At 38.1% G+C, this 26,083-nt stretch overlaps 1 protein-coding gene across 2 annotated transcripts in view; it reads left to right on the top strand.

Annotated features, from left to right (window-relative positions):
- Positions 1-26,083, top strand: part of ADAMTSL1 (ADAMTS like 1) — a 1,125,264-nt gene that overhangs the window by 301,190 nt on the left and 797,991 nt on the right. For both annotated transcript variants that reach the window (XM_027549171.1, XM_027549170.1), the window contains exon 2: positions 12,732-12,851. In XM_027549171.1, coding sequence (XP_027404972.1) covers positions 12,732-12,851 — 120 coding nt within the window. The remainder of the gene's footprint in view (positions 1-12,731; positions 12,852-26,083) is intronic.

The following is a 26,083-nucleotide window of genomic DNA, read 5'->3' as shown; positions in this document are numbered from 1 at the left end:
CACTTTCTGCCATAAGGGTGGTATCATCTGCATATCTGAGGTTATTGATATTTCTCCCGGCAATCTTGATTCCAGCTTGTGTTTCTTCCAGTCCAGCGTTTCTCATGATGTACTCTGCATATAAGTTAAATAAACAGGGTGACAATATACAGCCTTGACGAACTCCTTTTCCTATTTGGAACCAATCTGTTGTTCCATGTCTAGCTCTAACTGTTGCTTCCTGACCTGCATACAAATTTCTCAAGAGGCAGATCACGTGGTCTGGTATTCCCATCTCTTTCAGAATTTTCCACAGTTTATTGTGATCCACACAGTCAAAGGCTTTGGCATAGTCAATAAAGCAGAAATAGATGCTTTTCTGGAACTCCCTTGCTTTGTCCATGATCCAGCGGATGTTGGCAATTTGATCTCTGGTTCCTCTGCCTTTTCTAAAACCAGCTTCAACATCTGGAAGTTCACGACTCACATATTGCTGAAGCCTGGCTTGGAGAATTTTGAACATTACTTTACTAGCGTGTGAGATGAGTGTAATTGTGGAGTAGTTTGAGCATTCTTTGGCATTGCCTTTCTTTGGGATTGGAATGAAAACTGACCTTTTCCAGTCCTGTGGCCACTGCTGAGTTTTCCACATTTGCTGGCATATTGAGTGCACCACTTTCACAGCATCATCTTTCAGGATTTGGAATAGTTCAACTGGAATTCCATCACCTCCACTAGCTTTGTTCGTAGTGATACTTTCTAAGGCCCACTTGACTTCACATTCCAGGATGTCTGGCTCTAGGTGAGTGATCACACCATTGTGATTATCTGGGTCGTGAAGATCTTTTTTGTACAGTTCTTCTGTGTTTTCTTGCCACCTCTTCTTAATATCTTCTGCTTCTGTTAGGTCCATACCATTTCTGTCCTTTATCGAGCTCATCTTTGCATGAAATGTTCCTTTGGTATCTCTGATTTTCTTGAAGAGATCCCTAGTCTTTCCCATTCTGTTGTTTTCCTCTATTTCTTTGCATTGATCGCTGAAGAAGGCTTTCTTATCTCTTCTTGCTCTTCTTTGGAACTCTGCATTCAGATGCTTATGTCTTTCTTTTTCTCCTTTGCTTTTCACTTCTCTTCTTTTCACAGCTATTTGTAAGGCCTCCCCAGACAGCCATTTTGCTTTTTTGCATTTCTTTTCTATGGGAATGGTCTTGATCTCTGTCTCCTGTACAATGTAACTAACCTCATTCCATAGTTCATCAGGCACTCTGTCTATCAGATCTAGGCCCTTAAATCTATTTCTCACTTCCCCTGTATAATCATAAGGGATTTGATTTAGGTCATACCTGAATGGTCTAGTGGTTTTCCCTACTTTCTTCAATTTAAGTCTGAATTTGGCAATAAGGAGTTCATGGTCTGAGCCACAGTCAGCTCCTGTTCTTGTTTTTGCTGACTGTATAGAGCTTCTCCATCTTTGGCTGCAAAGAATATAATCAGTCTATTTCGGTGTTGACCATCGGGTGATGTCCACGTATAGAGTCTTCTCTTGTGTTGTTGGAAGAGGGTGTTTGTTATGACTAGTGCATTTTCTTGGCAAAACTCTATTAGTCTTTGCCCTGCTTCATTGCGTATTCCAAGGCCAAATTTGCCTGTTACTCCAGGTGTTTCTTGACTTCCTACTTTTGCATTCCAGTCCCCTATAATGAAAAGGAGAGAGAGAGACATCTTGCCCTAATTAATATCTCCATCTTGATTCCGAATGTGAGTGGTACTCTGACTATAAGTTCCCCTTAGGCAAGCAACTCTTTCAGAAAACCTGGTAATGATGTTGACCTATATGTACATTTACTAAGAAAACAGTGAGAAAAGTTGATTTCTACCACTGCATGTGTCTATACACACCTTTATGTTCTTCCTTTTTTTTTTTTTCAATTCTCCTCCAGCTGCTCAATTCTGTCCCTTAGTTCTTGGCAGTAGTGAGGGTTTCATTTAAATGTCAAATTGAATGCATACACACACACACACACACACACACACACACGTGCACACTTTGAAAACTATGTGTGTTTCTCCTTGTCTTTAGGAGATGTGATACTTATGTGCCCACCCACCTAGGCATAGAGCACAGAAGATTCCGCCTTTTCTGTTTCTGTTTTCTTTTGTTATCTAAGTGTAGATCTGAGTCATGACTTTCATCAGTATTCTGAAGCCGATTGACTTTTGAATTCTGGAAATTGAACTCTGTTCCCCTTTTGAGAAGAATGGAATAGAATGAAATCAGGGAGAAGAGAGTTGGCTTTATATTTGAGGGAAGTTATTTGAGTTTCTTAAGTTATTTGGCTGTTTTTCCATCTTACGTATGCCAAAGGAGATATCTGAAAACCCACATATTTTCTCTTCCCTGTACTTAGGAAGGCAATTTATGTTCCTCATCTGAAAAGATAAGAGCCTGGTGAAGATGCTCTCTAAAATTCTCAGCACTTTTGTTTTAGCGCCCATGTTTCTCACAAGGGATAGAAATGCACAGCTTAGCTACAGATCAAGCCTGTATTGTACAATGCGTCGCCTCAGATGGGATTCCTTCTGTTAGCTTTACTTTTTCTTTTCCCACTAGTACTGTGAAGGTAAACTTCTCCACATTGTTCATTTTGAAAATTTTATTTTTTAAAAGAATCAGTGGCTCGTCGAGATCGATATCCATCTCCTTTAAAGATAAAGTAGACTATTTTTTAAGGATAACTTCTCCCCTTCTGTAAAGATTTGCTAGTGTAATAGAGTTTCTTTTCATTGACATTCTGGGACAGATCTTTAAATTCAACTACATCTGGTCACCTTGCCTCAAACCATATTATAGCTATTTCTCTAAATCAGATCTGAACTAAGTAGGAACATCTGTACCAAGAATTATGAGGCTCAGTTGAACATTTTGGACCAACATGTCCCATCTCACTTCTTTCTGCTTTGCTTTGCTTGCTGCTAAGTCACTTCAGTCGTATCTGACTCTGTGTGATCCCATAGACCGCAGCCCACCAGGCTCCCCCGTCCCTGGGATTCTCCAGGCAAGAACACTGGAGTGGGTTGCCATTGCCTTCTCCAATGCATGAAAGTGAAAAGTGAAAGGGAAGTCGCTCAGTCGCGTCCGACTCTTCACGACCCCATGGACTGGAGCCTATAAGGCTCCTCCATCCTTGGGATTTTCCAGGCAAGAGTACTGGAATGGGGTGCCATCGCCTTCTCTGTCTTTCTGCTTTAACCTTTCAGCAATTATCTTAACAATCCTTAGAAATAATAATTAAAGTTGGTCGAAGAACAAACAGAATCCTGAGATGATTATTAAGTTCCAAACACCAGGTATCTAAATGTCAGTGGCTTAAATATGGCTATAAGAATGTTTTTATTAACTTCCCTCACCCATCTTCTCAGGATCATGTTTACCCCTTCCTTTGGGGGAGTATAATTCTGCTAATCAGCTTGCATAGTTGGCAGCCCTTAACTGGGACACCTGAAGCTACTTCAAGAATCTATTGCTTTTCCTAGACAAACTGTCTGTACAAGTAAGTATGAATAGAGGTCTAGGGGGCTTCACAGAGTCTCTGTTTAAAAAGATTTAGTCACCACCCCCCCCAACCTGACAACCGAAAATACTTTCAAAGATAAAGAGATGATTTTAAGAGTGGACCTTTTCAACAATGAAGGCAGTTTCTTCATTGGCACTGCCTCCCTGCTCTTTGTACAAATTCGTGAATGTATGCAGGCAGAATTGCTGAGCTCAAGCATGATAAGCTTGTGGAGCCTCTTCAATTGGGTGACTCTGAGTTTGGAGACAATTATAAATATTTTGTTGCATTGTTCTCATAAACCTCTGAAATACTTTTTCTGCATTTTAATGAGGAAATGTCTTTAGTAAGATTCTATGCTCATAATGTTTTCCTATCCTTGACATTTGAATTACTCTTCACTCATTTCCCCATCTTACTGTGTTACAATATTCCAACCAGGCAAGAGGTTAGTGGGGTTAATGGAAAGGAGCCACTGAGAGTAGATTGCATTTTTTCCCTATAGCATTTGAATCTATTAGAGTAGTCCTGCCAGAGACAGGCTGTAAAATGATTGATTTCCTTCCAAAAACCAGGACCCTTTTTTATTGCCATGTAGAATTTACTAAACTCAGTTTGTTTCCAAACCTGATCTTTAACCAAGTTGGAGAGATCTATACTTTTATTTTAAATCTACTTAATTGATTTAATCCTGAAGTTTCACCTGGGACTATTTTAACTTTTGGTCTAAGCTAACTATATCAATATTTTAAGGGCTAGTGATAGGATATTCATTCTTTGGCTCAGTTTTCTTCAAACCAGAAGTTACTTATGCTTTCACTTTGGGAACATGTTTTCTCTTTCTTCCCTTGGCCTCTGAGGAGCTTTGAGGAGTTTTGAGGATCCGATGGTAATGATACTGGGTTGCACAGCTACACTGGGGACATTTGATTGAGTCAGTATAAGGTTTCACTGGGGGCTTCCCTGGTGGCTCAGACAGTAGAGAATCTGCCTGCAATGCAGGAGACCTGGGTTTCATCCCTGGGTCAGGAAGAGTCCCTAGAGAAGGGAATCCCCTGGAGATCCCCTAGAGAAGGCTATCCACTCCAGTATTCTTGCCTGGAAAATTCCATGGACAGAGTCTGGTAGGCTACAGTCCATGGGGTCACAAAGAGTTGGACACAACTGAGCGAATTTCATTTTTTCACTTCAAGGTCTCATTATTTCTCCCTGTTACTTAGCAGCAACTCTCAGAACTGGAGCTAGAGATTTTTTTGGCTCCAAGGAAAGTATCTATACAGTTATTCATTCAATAAACACTTCAGTGTCCCCTTTGTGCCAAGAACTCATAAGCCTGACCCAATCGTTTCACTACCCACTGGTTTTTAAATATAGGTGTGTATTCAGATAACACAGTGACCGGCTACTTAAGCTGTTTAAATTGTTATTCTAATCTGGTCAGAATTTACAGCTTCACTATCTTAATTCTTAGTAAACTGTGAACCAAAATATGGGCATAAATATACTTTACAGAATCCTTTTGGTAGGAAAATAGATTTAACTGTGTGGTTTTCAGTGCTGCACTTTGTAAGTAATACAGAAACCTGAATCCTACCCATGGGACAAAAGTTTGGCTACGTTTAAGTTTTCACAGAAAAACTAAATGAAGAAAGACGAACAATAAAATGATAATGTGAGGGCATGTTTGTATGTTTAAACTTCTATTATTTCTACATCCTTTTCTCTCAGCCTGTTAGTAAATGGCTGTGTCTCCTGGAGTTATGAGAACATTATAGCCACTTAAAACTTCTGGCCTTAATCCACTCCCGTCATCAACATTACAATTTCTATAGAAATGATGACTCTTCCTGAATGATGTAGAGGTAAACCAGTTGTTGTGTATTTTAACTTTCCAAATTCTAGTCACAATTCATAGGGAAAACTTGTAAGAAGTAGGAAATTCTAAGGGGGTGGGGAGAGGTAATCTTTTCTTACTACAAGCATGTGAACGGTGAACAGACAAGTCAGAATACTAATCAGTGTTCTCTGGATCCACTGAAAGGAGAGGCAAGCCAAGGGGGGTGTTTGCTGCTGGATTACGATGGAAGCAAGCTTTAAATAGAAGACAAAGTTATCATAGATATAGTTTCTAACTGTGTCCAAAAGCCAATTGCAAACACTTTTCTTACTATTCAGTGACTTCTGTTTCCAACTACCTTTACCTCCTTTTTCCCTCTAATGGGATAGAGAGAGTTAGTTGGAAACATCCTTGTTCCCTGTATTTACCTATGTCCCTCCCTAAAATCTCTGCATGGTTGATGGCTCAGCCCCATTAGAGAGAACATATACCACAACAATAAATTGTTTCCATGCTTTCCTGGATCTAATGAGATTCTATTCTGGGAGCTGGTATGTCTACATTCCTGGATTCTCTAAGGAGTACTTTGGTGTGCCAACGAGTAGAAAGAGGAGTCCATGAAGAAGGAAATCAGACTGCAATTGGAGAAGCAGTCTTCATCATAGGGTACAAATTCAAGCACATAGCAATCTTCATGCTGTCTGAGGAACAGTCCTTATGAGTCTAGAAATCCTATAGAAACAGATAGGCATGATTATTTGTTATAGGTATGAATATTAGTAATGATTGTTTCTTGCCTTATTTATCTAGGTGAATAACAAAGTGAGAATCTTGCAGAGTCTTGAGTTTTAAGAGACATTGTCTCTGGTCGCTAGTCCTAACATAGCCACTGGCAATGAAAATTCTTCTACTTCTCACATTTCTGTTTTTCCATCTGTGAAAGTAACACTTCTGAACCATAACATGCTATAGGATGCCAGTTTTGAAGCATTTTATGATATGCTAACTACCTTATATCGGAGAAGGCAATGGCACCCCACTCCAGTACTCTTGCCTGGAAAATCCCATGGATGGAGGAGCCTGGTGGGCTGCAGTCCATGGGGTCGCCAAGAGTCGGACACGACTGAGCGACTTCACTTTCACTTCTCACTTTCATGCATTGGAGAAGGAAATGGCAACCCACTCCAGTGTTCTTGCCTGGAGAATCCCAGGGACAGGGGAGCCTGGTGGGCTGCCATCTATGGGGTCACACAGAGTCGGACACGACTGAAGCAACTTAGCAGCAGTAGCAGCAGCAACTACCTTATAAGTGCAAGGGAAATTTTGACATATCGAATGTGAAGTATTTTCAAAACCCAAAATCAAGAAACCTGGTCTGACCATCAGAAATAGACTTCTGAAGTCTCAGTTATCCTGGGAATTTTCAAGTTTCATTCAACATTAGCTGAGTTCAGGGGCTGGGATTGATAGGCCAATCAGCCACGTTCTCTGTTCTCAAGGAACTATTTGTCATAAGTTGGTTGTAGTGCTGTCAGCAGTAAATTTTCATAGAAGCCAATAAAAGGAAGCCTAAATATGATGAAAATCAGTAATAATTTTGGGTTCTCCTTGTTGACATTTTCTGTTGGCATAAATGGGCCATTTGAGATGGACCCATGTTCCATGTTAAGAATCAGTGCTCCCAAGGGTCATATCTTCTCATTCTCCATACTTTTTCTTGGCAAGCTCATTCATGCCAAGTATCATCTCCTCCCCACATGATGCCAACCCCTACATATCATCTCCAGACAAATTTCTTTCTGAGGACCGAAGCTCTGCTTTCTTTGCCCAAATCACCTCATTCTCCACTTCTCTGGAATAAAATTCCGATCTAACCCATGTGCTTGTTTCTCTTCCTCTATTTTCTATTTTGTTGAAAGTGCTACTATCCACTGTGCTCTTCTGCTCAAATTCAGACAGAAAATGTGGATGTAACCTGAGACTTGTGTTGTGCATTCAGTTAGCCACCAAATCTTGATATTTCCCTTCCCCACCAGCCCCTTGTTGTTGTTATTTAGTTGCTAAGCCATGTCCAATTCTTTTGTGACCCCATGGGCTGTAGCCTGCCAGGCTCCTCTGTCCATGGGATTTCCCAGGGAAGAATACTGGAGTGGGTTGCCATTTCCTTCTCCAGGGGATCTTCCCAACCCAGGGATCAAACCCACGTCTCCTGCATTGACAATCAAATTCTTTACCACTGAGCCACCAGGGTCTTCATTAATTCTCATCTAAATAATTGCAGTAATCTGAAACTTTTTACCTCATCTCCAGTCTTACTTCCTTAGGACCACCTGCACACACCTCTAAACTTATAAGTCCACTTCTGAGACACTGGCTGCTTGATTCATGATTCGTGTACCACTGTACACATTCTGTTCCAATCCAATTTTTCATTGTGTAGTTAAGGTAGATTAACCCCTAGTAAGGAATAGTGGTTCAAACACAGTAGAGTGTTAGCTATTTTTTTGCACTTTTTATTGAAGTATAGTTGATCTTATAATATGGTAAGTCCCCTACATGCTATGGTAAGTTCCCTACATGCTAACCTTGAAAATGCAGACTTTCAAAGAGTGTGCATACCATCACCATCAGGCTCCATCAACCTCAGGCATTAGTGAAACTGCAGTCTGCCCCGTCTCCTGTTGCTGATGATCCTTCAGCTCTTCCATCTGCCACCTCCTCTGCCTCCTCCAGTCAGTAACTCTTCTTGCCTGTTCACTCGATGCCAGCCCCTATATGCCAACTGTCGTACTATACTACTGTACTTTTCAAGGTATTGTGCTGTAAGATTAAAAATGTCGTCTTTATTCTTTGTATGTGTTTGGTTTTTTTGTGTTTTTGTGTGAAAAGTATAAACCTATTATTGTATAGTAATACAGTCTAGTCAGTTGTGTTAGTTAGATACTTAGGCTAACTTTGTTTTATTTATTTGTTTGATTTATGAAGAAAGAAAACTTACAAAAGTACTCTCGGAACAGAACTCATTCATATGATGAGGACTTACTGTATTAGTTTTGGGTGTACACATAGCGTTTCAATACTTACAGAGACTATACTCCATTTAAGTTACTATAAAGTAATGGCTGTATTTCTCTATGCCATACAATCCACCCACCCTTGTGGTTTATTTATTTTACATGTAGTGGTTTGTATCTTTTAGTTTTCTATCCTTATTTTCCCTCCATTCCTCTTCCCTCTCACGTTACAATATTAGGTAGTGAACAGGTCATGGGTTCGCTTCTTGCATGAAGTTGTTCAGCTAATGGAACCTCAGTGACCTTTAATAAGGGACTCCAAGATTTTCCTGAGGCTCTCTTCATTCTAAACAGACTTGAGGCAAAAGAGCATGGAGGAGGGTAATAGGGAGATTTTTATGGGCCTGGTGGTATCACCCATCACTTCCACTAGCTAAAACTCAGTCTCAATCACCTTATCTGCAAAGAAAGCTTGGAAATTATACTCTAGACATGTGCAAAGATGATGAGAAGATGGTGGCTTTTGGGACCATCTACTCATCTCTACCACATCCGTGTACTCATTAGATAGCTATGCCCTGTAAGGAGGAAATATGTGTTGGGACCATCTGCTCATCTCTACCACATCCGTGTACTCATTAGATAGCTATGCCCTGTAAGGAGGAAATATGTGCTATAGTGGAGCTCTTGACACAAGTTAATTCCTGAATAAATGTGTGTACACATGAATGAATGAAAGCATCAGTAAGATAAAGGACTACTCTGGATTTAAATAAGCTAAAAATCTGCTTGAAATAGAAGTATAAAATGTATATGTTTATATATCTTTATATATTTATATATCTCCTTTATCTTTATATATATTATATATTATATCATATATATTATATATATATATATAATTATATTATATATAATATTGTCCATAGTTAATAGAGATTTTCAAAACCACATAATGTTGACCAAGTTAATTTGGGTAGTTTAAATTGTTTAATTACTAATAGCATTCATGAATAGAAATTAAAAACAGATATGCACATGATATCTGTAGGGGGAAAATGGTTATAATTACATTCATCTAACATATATTCTTATCTTTTTCCAGGATTAAATTGAATTTTAGCTTAATGAATTCCTTCTGCCCTAGTATCACATAATAGTATTTGATGGTTGAGCATTTGGTGAGAATTGTATGACTTATAAAGTGTCAACATTCTTGGGAAAAATAAACAGGCAGAGATGCTTTCTAAAACAAATACACAGTTATGATTGAGAATTAAAGTATAAACCAAATGGACAAGTTGTTTGCTGATTGTCTTTCATTTTTGTAGTATTGAATATTCAGTCTTTTTATCTGACATCTCACTGTCTCTTTGGAGGATATTTGAGTCATTTCTGTTTATTTCTTTAATCAGTTTAATGAAAGAAACATGTCTTACACAGGCAAAAAAATTCTCGCAAAGAAAGTGTGAAGTTTATTCATCTTCTCTGATTGTAGCTTTTAAGAACTATAGCACTGCATGACTACAGATGGTCACCATTTTGAATAATAAGTTAAATTCTAAATAGCCTATGATATTTGGAGAAAAGATTCGTAAAATATGAGGTTCACTGGTGATCAGCATATATTAGTCTTTTTGAAAACAAGAAAGTCAACACACATCAATTCTAGTTTACTTTAAATTTGAATCTTGATCTTTTCCAAAAAGGGAGTTGCACAAGTGCAGCCAACCCATATCTAGAACTTGAACAGCTGTGAGTGATCCTGAACACGAAGACATGAATTTGGATTATACCCAACAGTAGCTGGGTTATCCTGCAAGCTTCTGAGCAGGGAAATTACATAGTCAAGATGGGTTTTTGAAGTGTATTTAACTTGTAGAGTCAAGAAATGGTTGACCCTGATGGGAAAAGAACGAAGAGAAATTAATTTTAAATGTAACAGGTATTAGGTTAGCCAGATGGATACATTTCCAAGGACCAGTCTTTTAGATTCTACCTCTACTTGTATCATACTGGTTAATTCTTACGAAACAGTCTAGGAGAGGAAATGAGATAACCTCTCGTTGCACCCTGCCTCTTGATAATTCTATCAGATTTCTCTTGCCGCCATAATGAATTACCACAGACTTGATTGCTGAAAACAACGCAGAAGTATTACCTCATGATTTCTGCAGGTCAGAAGTCTAGCAAGGCATGAATGACTGAATTCTCTGCTTAGAGTCTCACTGGGCTAAAATCAAAGTGTTGGCCAAAAATTTATTTCTCCAGGTCAAGGATCCTCTTCCAAGCTCCTTCATAGTTGGCAGAACTCATTTTCTTTTCACGCTTCCCTCATGGCCCCCTCCATCTTCAAGCCAGCATTGGCTTATCACCCTTTGAATCTCCCTGACTTCCTCTTCTGCCCTCAGTCCAGAGAAAGCTCTGTTTTTAGCAAAGAGTCGGACACGACTGAGTGACTGAACTGAACTGAACTGAACTGATGATTGTACTGGGCCCATCTGGAAAATCTAAGATACTAACCCTACCTTGAAGTTGACAAACGTAATTTTATCTGTAAGTCCCTTTGTCATGTTAAGCAGTGTATTCACAGAGATGACACAAGGGAGGGAGGGGCCCAAGATTCTGTCCACCACAGTGATACTGACTGTACTGTGTGATAACAGAAGCCATTTACATATAAAGTATAGAAAACATTATACTACCCAAAAGACTGCAGGTTTAAAATTATTTTAATTTATTATGAACTATTGCAGACATTCAGGAAGGATATGAAATTAATATGATGAACACCCATATATTCCTTACAAATATTGCCAATGCCATGAAAAGGTATAAAAGTTAAAATAATATGAAAATAATATGGAGATAGTTTAACAGTTATCTATAGATATTATGAATGTGGTCTAAGAGCTTTATGTATGTTAAAAGGTTAGATTTTTATTTGTTCCTTGTGCTTTCAATGGTAATAGTGGCTCTTACTTTAAAATTTAGATTGTTGTGTTTAATTTCTGCTGTACATCACAGTGACTATTATATATATTCTTTTTTATGTCCTTTTCCATTATAGTTTATTGTAGGATATTGAATATAGTTCCCCATGCTATACAGTAGGGCCTTGTTGTTTATCCATCCTATACATAATAGTTCGCATCTGCTAATCCCAATCTCCCAATCCTTCTTTTCCCTACCCACCTTCCCCTTGGCAGCCGTTAAGTCTGTTCTCTCTATATGTATGAATGTGTTTCTGTTTCATAGATATGCTCATTTGTGTGGTATTTAAATTCCACATATAAGTGATATTCTATGGTATTTGTGTTTCTGACTAACTTCACTTAGTATGATAATCTCCAAGGTCCGTCCATGTTGTTCCAAATGGCACTAATGGCTGTTCTTTATTAAAACCTTACTATATGCAAGTCCTTGTACAAAGTACTTAACATATATTATCTCCTGTCCTCTCAGTGATCCAGTAATATGATATCTTTCCAGTTTTGTGATGAGTAAACTGAGGCTCAGAAACAGAGATGGTAGGAGGCCTGGGTGAATAGATACCAGTCCTTGAATTTCTAGAAGTTACTTAACAATTTGTCCTTCACCAGAGGAGGTTTGAGTAACTCAGTAGTAAAATGAGATAGTGAACACAAAAGGGTTTTAGATTCAGCCTTGTATTTGAGTGCTGGTGTCAGCACTTACCAAATTGGCAAACTCCTAAAACCCTTTTGCCTCCAGTTCCTAATTTGTAAAGCGTGGCTAATAACAGACACCTCCTGGGGCTGGTGCCAGATAACACGTGTAAAGAACCTGGTATGTGATAAGCTCTAGATAAAAATTCTCCAGTGCCTCCCACCAGAGTAGCTAAATGCATCTGGTTCTATTAAGTCCTGGAATAATTCAGGAAGTCTGATGTGGGTGCAGGCCAGCTGCTATACCCCTGCCAGTTGTTTGCAGGACATCAGGATCTACCTAGACGCTCAGAGAAGACTAGGGATGGATCCCTGTGGGTACAAGACCCCTATTGTGAGGCATACAGATGGATATTCCAATGGACTAAATCTAGGAGCCTGACTATGCTTGACTTGGCCTCAAAGATAACTTAAAATCACTAAATTTTGACATTGTACGCCAGTCAATTAAGATGTGCCAACTTAGCAGGAGACTTTCCTGGCATCCATCCCACGAGCCACATGCCAGAATGTTCTAGTGGCTCTCACATGAATATGTATTTTTGTGCATCGTTTCTGATTGCCCTAATCAGACTTGAAATGAATCCAAGAGGTTAATTTCTCAGTGCCCCTCCCTCTGGGCTCAATCTGAAGGCTTAATTCGGCTCTCTTATCTCTCTAGGTATGTGGAGACCAAAGCCAAGGGGCTGTTTTCCTAAGGGAATTTACACTGATTCGAAGAGAGAGTCTACATGAAGATTTCCTGTCTGACCTCTTGAATAGTCACAAAACTGAAGACCCGGTACAGTGCCTCTTCTATTTATTCTTAGAAGCACAAAAGTTCAGTTGCTAATTCTGCCTCGTGGTGGTGGTTGATTTTCGCAAATCTAAAGAGGTTTGGATGGTATTTTCTCATATCCGTTGGCAGGGGAGGGAGACAGAGTGACAGGGGAGTGGACAGACTGCCTGGGGTAACTTTCTCACTTTTCCTGTGTCTGATGACCTTCAAACATTTTACTGGAATGGTGAAGTTTGTATGGGGCAGCATGTAGAGGAGTCACATGAAAATAACTGATGTTTTGCCAGTGAGTCTGAACTTGAAATGATTTAAATGAGTAAAGACAAAAAAGAAATTGATATGTAAAGCCCAAATTGTGGTATGGGTCAGTAGCAATGCCACCATCTTCCAATCCTGGCTTCTTTGTGGATATCTTTACTTCAAAGTGTTAGTTGTATTTATTTTATGAAAATTTGTTTCGTCTGTTGGTGGTTTGGGGAGAAAAATGAAAGTCTTAAAAAATGAGCTCTCAAAGGAAAGCAAGGGATAGAGTTGACTGGAGATGTCACGATGTAAATTCCTCTCTTTTTGCAAATCAAGCCGTGATTTGTAAGTTGTACTTGGGGTGAGAATGGGATAGATAACTTCTAAAAGTTCAAAATGTGGCTCTTCGTGGTGATGACCTTGTACTCAGAAGTATATTAAAATTAGAGGATGATGTATGAACAATAAGTCAGTGGATTTCTTGTCCAGTCATAAAATGGTAGGATCCCAGAAGATAATGTGTAAGAATACCTCCAAAAAAATTACACCTCCTCTACCCTGTGTTCTTATGGTCCTCTCTCAAGAAGGTGTTTTGGCATATATATCTCATCAACTTCTCTCCTAGACACCGAGTAGATTAAATCTCCCAGTGGTCACTCACAGGCCATCTTTACTGTTTTTGTCATGTCCACCTTCTCTGTGATGGACATTTACATTCTTTTCAAAGTTTGTGCCCAAGCTGTTAGCTACCAGGGTTCTTGGCCTCCTTAATCAATAGAAATTGATCAGAGTCTGAACAAGAAATTCAGGCAAGGCTTTAATGGGGCCCTTGCTGTAGCAAGGGGGAATGGGAACAAGCAACAGTTTCCCTTGCTGGCTTGCTCACTGGGACGGGGGCGGGGCACGAGCTGGTCCCTTATGTAGGGTAAGGGACCGGGTGTGTCCAGGGGTTGGACCCGAGGAGTGTCCTCGGTAGTTTCCCTACCCCTTAGCTGCTAGTGTGTGCAGGGGACATGCGCAGTAACCTGCTCGTGTTCCCGAACCCCTGCTTTTGCTCCCGGCTCCTCAGAAGGGGGAAGTTGAGCTTTTTGGTCTCTTTGTTTCTTGTCCAGATTTGCTCCAATTGTGCATGTATGTTAGTTATTTTCAGTCCCTTATAGTTTGTTTGCATTTTGTTGCTCTAGGAGACTTTTGTCCAGGTACGAGCATTGCAGCAAAGGGTCCTAGGTCCCAGCCTCTCTCAGAGTGGGCAGGAATGGTACTGAAATTTCCCAAGTGTACTGTCATTTATTTTCAAATGCTTCATATAATCTATTTTATTTACATATGTATATTAAACTCTGCAAATGCAGAGGCTGCCTTTTGAACTTTAACTGTTTGCTCAAAGCTTTCTTGGTGATCTACTATGGGACACACACACTGCCAGCAAAATTTTATGATTTCTTTAATGAATGTTATCTTGTAATTACATTTTAATTTTGTCCCATTTGATGTCATTCAGTGTCTAAAGTAGTTAGCTCATTTTGGACTTGGTTTATGCAAAAGTCCTAGAAAGTGCTGCTATGTGGATACTCTATGCAAACTTCCTGTGTAAGTCTAATTATTACATAATTTATACCATAAAGGAAATTGAATAATATGAGCTAATTATGAACATAATGGAATTATCTAAGTGGTGCCACTAAAAACAATGTTTGTCATTTGGCAAGCATTGAAGCTGTCCCAAACATTATTATTACATAGTATTACATTGATCTGACCTGCCTCTTGAGAAACCTATATGCAGGTCAGGAAGCAACAGTTAGAACTGGACATGGAACAACAGACTGGTTCCAAATAGGAAAAGGAGTATGTCAAGGCTGTATATTGTCACCCTGCTTATTTAACTTCTATGCAGAGTACATCATGAGAAATGCTGGGCTGGAAGAAGCACAAGCTGGAATCAAGATTGCTGGGAGAAATATCAATAACCTCAGATATGCAGATGACACCACCCTTATGGCAGAAAGTGAAGAGGAACTAAAAAGCCTCTTGATGAAAGTGAAAGAGGAGAGTCAAAAAGTTGGCTTAAAGCGCAACATTCAGGAAACTAAGATCGTGGCATCTGGTCCCATCATTTCATGGCAAATAGATGGGGAAACAGTGGAAACAGTGTCAGACTTTATTTTGGGGGGCTCCAAAATCACTGCAGATGGTGATTGCAGCCATGAAATTAAAAGATGCTTACTCCTTGGAAGGAAAGTTATGACCAATCTAGACAGCATATTGAAAAGCAGAGAGATTACTTTGCCAAAAAAGGTTCATCTAGTCAAGGCTATGGTTTTTCCAGTGGTCATGTATGGATGTGAGAGTTGGACTCTGAAGAAAGCTGAGCGCCAAAGAATTGATACTTTTGAACTGTGGTATTGGAGAAGACTCTTGAGAGTCCCTTGGACTGCAAGGAGATCCACCAGTCCATCCTAAAGGAGATCAGCCCTGGGTGTTTTTTGGAAGGAATGGTGCTAAAGCTGAAACTCCAGTACTTTGGCCACCTCATGCGAAGAGTTGACTCATTGGAAAAGACTCTGATGCTGGGAGGGATTGGGGGCAGGAGGAAAGGGGGACAACAGAGGGTGAGATGGCTGGATGGCATCACTGACTCAATGGACGTGAGTCGGAGTGAACTCCAGGAGTTGGTGATGGACAGGGAGGCCTGGCGTGCTGGGATTCATGGGGTCGCAAAGAGTTGGACACAACTGAGCTACTGAACTGAACTGAACTGAAAACTGCGTGCTGCCAAATTTCCTCAAATTTACTGAGGTCACAAGTAGTTGAGTGGGTAGAAGCATTTAAGCTGAAAGAGAAATTACTGACCAACACAAATGATCAGAACTGGAGTTGTACAAGAACATGTGAGGGAAAAGGAAAAGGCAAAGCTTCCTGAATACCAGAAGCTACTTCAGCCTCCTAAAAAGTTTATGAAATTCTAACAATTTCTTCAGAGGGTGTGTCTCTCTGAGAACTTCATTTGGCCCACAGGCTATAAAACTTTTAAAGTGTCACTTTATTTTCCAAATAGACATGGAAAGATGAATCACCATAATCTCTGTGTTTGTTTAAAGGGAAGAGTTCAAACATGAGTTGTTACTTGTACTTGTAGCCAGAAAAGTGAAACTCCTTTTGTGCCTCTTTTATATGAGTTTCTGCTCATTGGAAGGAAGGAAAATGGGAGAGTCATGAACAGGACAGCTTCCTGGGTCACCAAAACCACTTCACAAAGGCAGTGGGTGAGAGAGAAAAAGTGGTTTCACAACATAATCTGTTTGTACAATTCTGTTTTCAGGTAAATCCTCCCTAGTAACCCATTGACATTTATACACTTATTTTATCTTTCCTGCTAGGTTAGTATTTCTGTTCCTTGCGGCCAGGACCCATGTAGATTCTCACCTTCTTGGGATGTCCCCAGCTCTTGTATATGATAAGTGATATGATAAATTAGTTGTGTTAAGTATTTGTTGATGGAAAAAAAACACCACTACCATTCCCTATTGCCCTGTGGTTAACATTTTTATATCAAAAACACTGTAAGAATTCTATCACAGAATACACGTGAAAAAAGCTTTATACATGAAAATCTTTCTAAATGCAAAGTGATTATTGTTAAAATGGTATGAAAGATTTCAGTTTTTAATGAGGTGATGAAAAACTGTTTGGAATTATCTTCCATGTGGTCCTTTCAAGCCATTGTATGGGTTTATAATAAAGAATGTGAATTTGAGGATGTTTGCCTACTAGACTTTATAGTTGTGGAAGTAACAAATGTATCCCCAATATGTCTAACATTTTGGAAGTAGAATTAACTGTGCCAAACAGCTTGTCATACTTCTGGGTAAAATTATTCCCATCTTTTTTAGGTCTGTAATTTTTCTTTGTTCATACTATTTCTTTACCCTTTCAAATAACTTTTGAAAACCAGAACAGCCTCACTTACCACTTGTTTGTGGAACTCTTTCACGTAAAAGCCTAATTTTGGGGGGTCACTTTTTGACTTTTAAGTGACACTTTGTCAATTCCTCCTCAACTAGGGCTTTTGTCATGAGTTTATTTTCACGTTGCATTCGAAAAACTTTTCTGTTAGCTTTCTGTAAGAGGGTGAATTCCATTCACCACCCTTGGAAAAGCAATATAAGTGAGGCGTTCTTCTAGAATCCATGGCAGGTGACCAAACTTCTAATCTTAGCCTGAAAGTCTGAGTGTATGTGATTTGTGTTGTATGCAGAAAGAGCTTGTTTGTCAAAGGCTGTTAGTCATTATCAGAATAGTCAAGATACAGATCGTATAGGTTTGCATTGTCAGCTGTATACAACAAAGTCAGGATACAAATTAACATGAAATTCACTACAGAATGAAATTTTCTTCAGTATGTAGTCAGTGCAAACATTGCTTGCTTGTAGATCTGTAGTTCACAGAACGTTATTTAAGCCGCTGCTCTCCCTTGGTATAGAAGAAAAGTTATTTAAATAATTTATTATAAAATAAATCATAATGTATTCCAATTGAGGATACCATGTTCCTTTTCATGACTGGTAAAATAGAGGTGTCATTTGTAGAATAGAGGTGAACTTTCAAGAGACGATTTAGAGAAACTCCTATCTTTAAAGACTGTGTGAAAAGATGGAGATTGTTTTTAAGGTCATGTCAGTAATTTTCTGAAGCTCAACTAAAACCACAAAAAAAAGCAGTTTATTTAAAAACAGTTCTGCTTTAATTTAACTTATTTCTTCTTCCTCACTTGGGAAGACTGGCTGGGGAAGGGAGTGTAGGAGCACAAGTTTCATTTCTATGAACTAAAAAATTAGTTCAACACTTAGATAAAATGGCCTATAATTATTCCCATATGTTCTCAAGGTGTTTACCAGCCTCTTTTTCAACTCTGCCAAGGGAGAGGAAACATGAGAATTCAACTGCTAAGGTCTGACGATAATAATTTCTTAATTATATTTCTAAGCTGGCTACTATTTCAGAGTATTTAGTGGACATAAATTCCAGGAAGTAGAAATATGTCAAGAGCAAGCAAGTTACTAAGAGTGACTCACTTTATTGCTCTCTGTTGAGCGTCTTCTCACCTGCATTCATTCAGCACAGTCTTACCTTTTCTCCAAACAAAAGTTTGATCTATTTGTCCCCTTGCACATGTGCTCAAAACTCCTTGTGCTCAAAGTTACTTCTGGCTTCATAAAGCCTTGTATTTAGTGACCACCATAGTTTTTTCTTAACTAATTATATGGAAAGGAGAAATGTGCAGTGGTATTGAAGGAGCCAGATGGTTTGAAAGTGGAAGTATATTCTAATCCCATCTTTGATGTTTGTGTCATGCTTATAGGTATTATTTGAACTGGCTACCAAAATTCCTTCTTGGGAAAATATGCTGAGATAGAAAGATTGGATTTAGTTTTAGTACCTTTGCTACTTTGAGTTATGTAATAAGACATCACAAAAGAAAAATCACAACACCCTGCAAAGTATGTGTAATATGTCACTGTGTAAGGGTTTTAAATGGTTTTATTTGCCAGTGTTTGCAGGACTTCTCTGATTCATTATGACTCTTCCTGTCATGAACTATTAAAAATACTTAAGGTTCTCCATATGAATATTTTACATAACTGCACATTTTCTGATTTTTTTTGTATTCTAAACTAATAACCTATGATATTTCTACATTTTCTATGAAAAAGAGAAAGCTTACAGAAGACCAAATGCACACCAAACACTTTACTAAGGTATTGATAACAGATTCCTCAGAACAACTCAAGAGAGGGAACAGTAGCTCCATCTTACAGTAGTAATAACCAATCAGGAATGTAATTCTTGAAAGATACTACTTATACTTGTAATAAAACTCTAAGAACTGAAATAGGTACAAAATATGAATAAGAGTATCAATGAATAACTCAATGATAAACAGTTCATTTGTAGCATGTTCTTTCCTAGTATATAGACAAAGCCAATGAAACCAATAATTGATTGTATCCAAAGGCAAAACAATTTAAATAAGAAAAAAGAGGGAGAGGGAGAAAAAAATAAATAACACTGGTTGTCTGCAATAGCAAGCTGGGCTTTTCATTTCTTGCTGATTAGCTGGCAGCTACCAAGGAGGCCATAAGAGTGGTGTCATCTGCATATCTGAGGTTATTGATATTTCTCCCAGAAATCTTGATTCCAGCTTGTGCTTCTTCCAGCCCAGCGTTTCTCATGATGTATTCTGAATATAAGTTAAATAAGCAGGGTGACAATATACAGCCTTGACGTACTCCTTTTCCTATTTGTAACCAATCTGTTGTTCCATGTCCAGTTCTAACTGTTGCTTCCTGACCTGCATATAGGTTTCTCAAGAGGCAGGTCAGGTGGTCTGGGATTCCCATCTCTTTCAGAATTTTCCACAGTTTATTGTGATCCACACAGTCAAAGGCTTTGGCATAGTCAATAAAGCAGAAATAGATGTTTTTCTGGAACTCTCTTGCTTTTTCCATGATCCAGCGGATGTTGGCAATTTGATCTCTGGTTCCTCTGCCTTTCCTAAAACCAAAGTAGAGGAACTAAAAGCCTCTTGATGAAAGTGAAAGAGGAGAGTGAAAAAGTTGGCTTAAAGCTCAACATTCAGAAAACGAAGATCGTGGCATCTGGTCCCATCACTTCATGGGAAATAGATTGGGAAACAGTGTCAGACTTTATTTTTGTGGGCTCCAAAATCACTGCAGATGGTGACTGCAGCCATGAAATTAAAAGACGCTTACTCCTTGAAAGGAAAGTGATGACCAACCTAGACAGCATATTCAAAAGCAGAGCCATTACTTTGCCAACAAAGGTCCATTTAGTCAAGGCTATGGTTTTTCCAGTGGTCACGTAAGGATGTGAAAGTTGGACTGTGAAGAGAGCTGAGCACCGAAGAATTGATGCTTTTGAACTGTGGTGTTGGAGAAGACTCTTGAGAGTCCCTTGGACTGCAAGGAGATCCAACCAGTCCATCCTAAAGGAGACCAGTCCTGGTGTTCATTGGAAAGACTGATGTTGAGGCTGAAACTCCAATACTTTGGCCACCTCATGCGAAGAGTTGACTCGTTGAAAAAAGACCCTGATGCTGGGAGGGATTGGGGGCAGTAGGGGAAGGGGATGACAGAGGATGAGATGGCTGGATAGCATCACCGACTCGACGCACATGAGTTTGGGTGAACTCCAGGAGTTGGTGATGGACGGGGAGGGCTGGTGTGCTGCGATTCATGGGATTGCAAAGAGTTGGACATGACTAAGCGACTGAATTGAACTGAACTGAACCAAGGAGGCCAGTGAGTCTTTTGCCTTAAACAACTAACTGAATCATCAGCGACTACTGTGTGTCCATGGATTCTGTAGAAAACATTGAGGTTAATTGTGTGCATGCATGATGGATGGGCTTTCTCTTCACTTGGTTGAGTTTCCATGTTAATAGCCCCTTTTCATTACACCGTAGTATATAATTTCTGTGATCAAAAATTCTCAGGATAAAGTTATAAACCTTTACTGAGTGATATAAAAAGACAAATAAATGAAGAGATATGCAGTGTTTATGAATGGGAAGTCTTTATATCACAAAGATTCCAAATTCCCCACAAATTAATAAATATATCTAGTATAAGCAGAGTACTTTTGAAAAAGAAAAGAGATGGAGCCATGCCCTACTGATATGAAGACTCACAACAAAGCTATTAAAACTAAAACAGTGTGATTTTAGAACATAGGCAAACAGACCAACATAGATGACTAAGAATCCTATAGACACACACATATAACAGAAGTATTACAAATAATTGGAAAAAGATGTATTAATCAATAAACATTCACTAGGACTTTAAAACTTATAAATGAAAATGTAGAATTTATTTATGACTTCACAGTTGGAAGATTCTCTTAAGACATAAAGAGCCCAACCTGTAAAAGAAAATATTGATACTTTAAATTAGATTAAAATTTAATATGTAGTTAAGTGTTTAATGTCTAAAAATTTATGGGCAATGAAAAGATGACACAAGTTGGAAAACATTTTTTGCAATGTATATAACTGGCAAAAAGTAATACCTTTAATATATAAAGAACTCCTAGAATTTATATTTAAAAAGACAGTCCAGTGGGGGGACAAAAAAGCAAGGATCATCAGAAAGAGATATAAATAACTAATACTCACTAAATATATGTTCAACCATATTAGTCATCAATGATTTACAAATTAAAATAACAAGGACATGGCATTTGATACCCACTGGATTGAAAAAAAAAAAAAAAACAACAAAAGAACTGTCAAAGGCACTGTCAGTGAGGAAGAAGTAATAAGAAATACTCCTATATTGCTGTTGGGGTATAAATTGGTGTAGCTATTTTAAAGAGTAACTTGCCAATGTCTATAAAGTTGAATATGAACACGTGTTGCTTCTCACCGATTTCCCTTTAGGAATCTACCCTGGAGAAACACAGATATGTTTAATATAGTATTGAATATTATAGCCTAAAGTTGATAGAAAATCTTAAATATCCATCAGAAGGTAAATGGGTAAATATCTTGTGGTTTATTCTTATAATAAAATGCTTTCAAAGCAATTAAAATAGATAACTAGTTCCACATGCATTCATATAGATAAATCTCAAAAATATAATGTTGTGGGGGAAGATGAGACCACTGTGTAATATGATACTACTTTGTTGTTTGGTCACCAAGTCAAGTCCAACTCTTTGCAAACTCATGGACTGCAGCACACCAGACTACCCTGTCCTTCATTATCTCTCACAGTGTACTCAAATTCATGTCCATTGAGTTGGTGATGCCATCCAACAGTCTCATCCTCTGTTGCCCTCTTTCTTTTTGCCTTCAATCTTTCCCAGCATCAGGGTCTTTTCCAGTGAATTGGCTTTTCACATCAGGTAGCCAAAGTATTGGAGCTTCAGCTTTAGCATCAGTCCTTCCAGTGAACACCCAGGACTGATCTCCTTTAGGATAGACTAGTTGGATCTCTTTGCAGTCCACGGGACTCTCAACAGTCTTCTCCAGCACCAAAATTTGAAAGTATCAATTCTTTGGCACTCAGCCTTCTTTATGGTCTTACTCTTATATCCATATATGACTAGTGGGAAAACCATAGCTTTCACTATGTGGACATTTGTTGGGAGAGTGATGTCTTTGCTTTTTAATACACTGTCTAGGTTTGTCATAGCTTTCTTTCCAAGGAGCAAGCGTCTCAATTTCATGGATGCAGTCTATATCAATTTTAATATTACATAAATATTTATTAGATAGTGTATGGAGAAAACAGTTATAGACAAAAACAGAGGTGGGAAAGATATGCTTCAGCCTTGTAATGTTTGTGGCCCTCTGGACAGAGAGAGAAGAATTGGGTTGGGAAGGTGTGCGTAGCTTACTTTATCTTAAATATTTTATTTAAAAATATATGGTAAAATGGTAATATGTATTTAAATAGCTAGTGGTTTACAGAAAAGTTTATTTTATTATTCACTGCAATTTTTTATGGTTCAAGTATTTATAAGTACATGCATAATAAAACCTTCAGGATAATATTTGGCAAATAATCAGCACAAAATAAATGCTGTTTTTATTAGCAGTGGTTGAACTGACAAGTCATTGAAACATAAAGTGACAAAGCTTGGCACCCAGGATTTAATATGCACACTATTCACATTTTTGCCTCATAATATAATTAAAGAGTAGTCAGATGTAGGACAAGAGACCGCAAGACCACGGGGCCTCCTATCAGTTCATGAACTGCAACGCTAGTAAATAATGTCAAGATGATGAATCTCGGCATTTAAGGAGAGGGACTACTTTTTCACACTTGACCTTTGGAATTAACTGAAAAAACCATTATCATTTAAGAAAAAGGTTTTTTTTCTATATCCATTTCTAACTTACATATAGCTTATACAGTTCCTCCTTGCTGAGTTGTCCTCCATTTGCTAGGATTCTGTCATTACCTCCAAACAACAAATAGCTAACAAGATGAATTATCTAAAAGACACCCAAATAAATGTGAAGCACTAAAAATCCTAAATCTTTTTTTAAAGAATAGATTTTTAAGATCAAACAACCTCAATTTTAAAGAGTAGATTTTTAAGATCAAACAACCTCTGAAATTAAATAAAGCATAATTCTCTTTTAAAGATTTAACATCATTTCAGAAATACATAAATTACACGTATGAAATTTAGGACTCTTTTTGTGCACATTTTCAAGTTTCATACTGTAAGCTTGTTCCCCAAAAGTCTTTGCCAGGAATGGTGAAATTTCAATATTAAATATTCTAGGCATGAATTCAGCTTTATTCCTGTAAGCTAGTATTCAAATTTCTGGGGTAGTCTCCACTTATAGTTATCCTAAAGTAAGCTAACATACTTTAAATATTAATTATCTTTAGTGAAAGTTATAAATGTGAGGAGCTGACTGTTTGCTGCTTAACATCAGAACTTTCCTAGTAAGCTTAAACTAACTCTATGGGCTGTAATGTAAATTACACCTCAGAAAATCACTTGGGGCACCAAAGAATAATTTATTGCTTCCTTAATATAAAGAGCTAATTCATCTCATGGAAAGACAAATCACTTTTAAAGGAGTTCCTTAGCTGTTTATAAGTTACCGCTCAAGCTATCAGCATGTGTACTGGGTGTAAATGCCTATCTTTATTAATATGCCATTTTTGACTTCGTTGTGTGTAGATGCGTGGCCCATCAGTGCCGATGTGTGTACATGCTAAGCCATTTCAGTCATGTCTGACTCTCTGCGACGCTATGGGCTATAACCTGCCAGGTTCCTCTGTCCTCCGGATTCTCCAGGCAAGAATACTGGAGTGGGTTTCCGTGCCCTCCTCCAGGGGATCTTCCTGATCCAGGGATCGAACCTGCGTCTCTTAGGTCTCCTGCACTGGCAGGCAGGTTCTTTGCTACTAGTGCCGCGTGCAAAGCGTCAGTCCATCAGTAGCTGAAGGCAAGTAGAGAAGAGTGATTACTGACTCCTCTGGCAGCTGGACTAGGTCTTTCTTCACTAGATGTCTGCATAGGGTGGTGCTGAGTAGTTTCTGGGAGGTTAGAAGACAATCTAATGGAATTTTGTGAATAAGAATACAAATTCTTTTACCTGAATTTAAGAAGCTATGAGAGGATACTGTGGGTTGTATGTAGGGGCAAAATGTCACTTTGATGTAGCACATCCTCTTAGAGGTTCTTTTTTTAAATTTTCTGATATAAATAGACCTTTTTTTTTTTTTTGGAGTAGGTTCTGTTTCAGAGTAGGTAAAAATGTAGACCTTTAAACAGTCCTTAATTAGGTTGGCCAGTTGAAGCAAAACCTTAAAACATCACTTACAACGTAATATTATTGAATAGATGTAATCTCTAAATGTTGATTTTAAAATCCTGTATACCATTTTGTCTTTGTTATAGTAACTTATAGGTAAAAAATAATAATGTCATATTTTTGTTCAAAAAGCTAAAAATAAAGCTGTAAAACAACCATATGACCCAGCAGTTCCACTCCTGAGTATATATTTGGAAAAAACACACACTAATTAAAAAAGATACATGCACCCCAAAATTCATACCAGTGTTATTAACAATTGCCAAGATATAGAAGCAATCTTAGTGTCCACCAACAGAAGAGTATATACAGAAGATGTGATACACACATACACACACACAAAGTGGAATACTACTCGGCCATAAAAGAAAAATTAATGTAATAATGTAATTTTTCCATTTGCAGAAATGTGGATGGACTTGAAGGACTTTATACTAAGTGAAGTGTCAGAGAAAGACAAATATGTGGAATATAAAAATATGACATTAATACATGGAATTAAAAAATATAACACTACTGAACATACATAAGCCAACTCACAGATATAAAAACAAACTAGTGGGGAGAGGGAAGAGAGGAGGGGAAATATGGGGTAGAGAATTCAGAGGTACCAACTATTAGGTATAGAGAAGGGAGGGAGTGGTATTTTATTAGGTATTAAATAAGCTCTAAGAATATATTGTACAATATGAAAAATATAGCCAATAAAGCTAGCCAATATTTATAATCACTATAGATGGATTATAACTTTTAAAAAGTATGAATCCCTATATTGTACACATGATTATACATCAACTATACTTCAGTTTAAAAAAACCAGCATAATTACTTGGTGAAAAGTTTTGAAAAGGAGCACCTTTTATTATTCCTTTGTATTATTTGATTTTGACTTGATATTGACAAAGAGGAGAATGACTACTTAAAGAAAAAAATTATTGTATGTATTACTTCAGTATATGTATGTAACTTTTGCCAAGAGAAAATAACTTTATCTACAATTAAATTGCTTTATCAAAACTAAAAACGTGGCATTCAATGTACAAGTGTCGCTTATGGAGACGAAAACCTGAGAAGTGGTTGTGTTGTTGGTTTGAGGCTTTATTTCCAACTGACAATAAGACTTCAGGCAAGTCATGTAACTTTCTGAATCTTGCTTTCCTGACATTTTATTTTTTTTATTGAAATATAATTGATTTACAATGTTGTGTTAATTACTGCTTTCAACAAAGTAATTTAGTTTACATATTTATACATTATTTGTTTTTCATATTTGTTCTTTTCCATTATGGCTTATTATAGGATATTAAAGATAGTTCTCCGTGCCATAGTGTAAGACCGTGTTGTTTAACTGTGTTTAACTATGCTATATATGAAAACTTACATCTACTAACCCCAGCCTCCCACTCCCTCCCTTCTCTAATGCCCTCCCCCGTGGCAGTAACTACTCTGTTCTCTCTTTTCATGATTGTTTCTATTTCCCAGATAGGTTCATTTGTGTCATATTTTCGCTTCCATGTATAAGTGAGATGGTGTTTATCTTTGTGACTTCCTTCATTTAGTATGATCGGTTCTGGTTGCATCCGTGTTGCTGCAAATGGCATTATTTGGTCCTTCCTGACCTTTA

The sequence above is a fragment of the Bos indicus x Bos taurus genome, chromosome 8, assembly GCF_003369695.1.
Source record: "Bos indicus x Bos taurus breed Angus x Brahman F1 hybrid chromosome 8, Bos_hybrid_MaternalHap_v2.0, whole genome shotgun sequence".
Classification (NCBI taxonomy): Eukaryota; Metazoa; Chordata; class Mammalia; order Artiodactyla; family Bovidae; genus Bos; species Bos indicus x Bos taurus.
The sequence above is the reverse complement of the archived record's forward strand: the minus strand, read 5'-3'. Positions and strand labels throughout refer to the sequence as shown.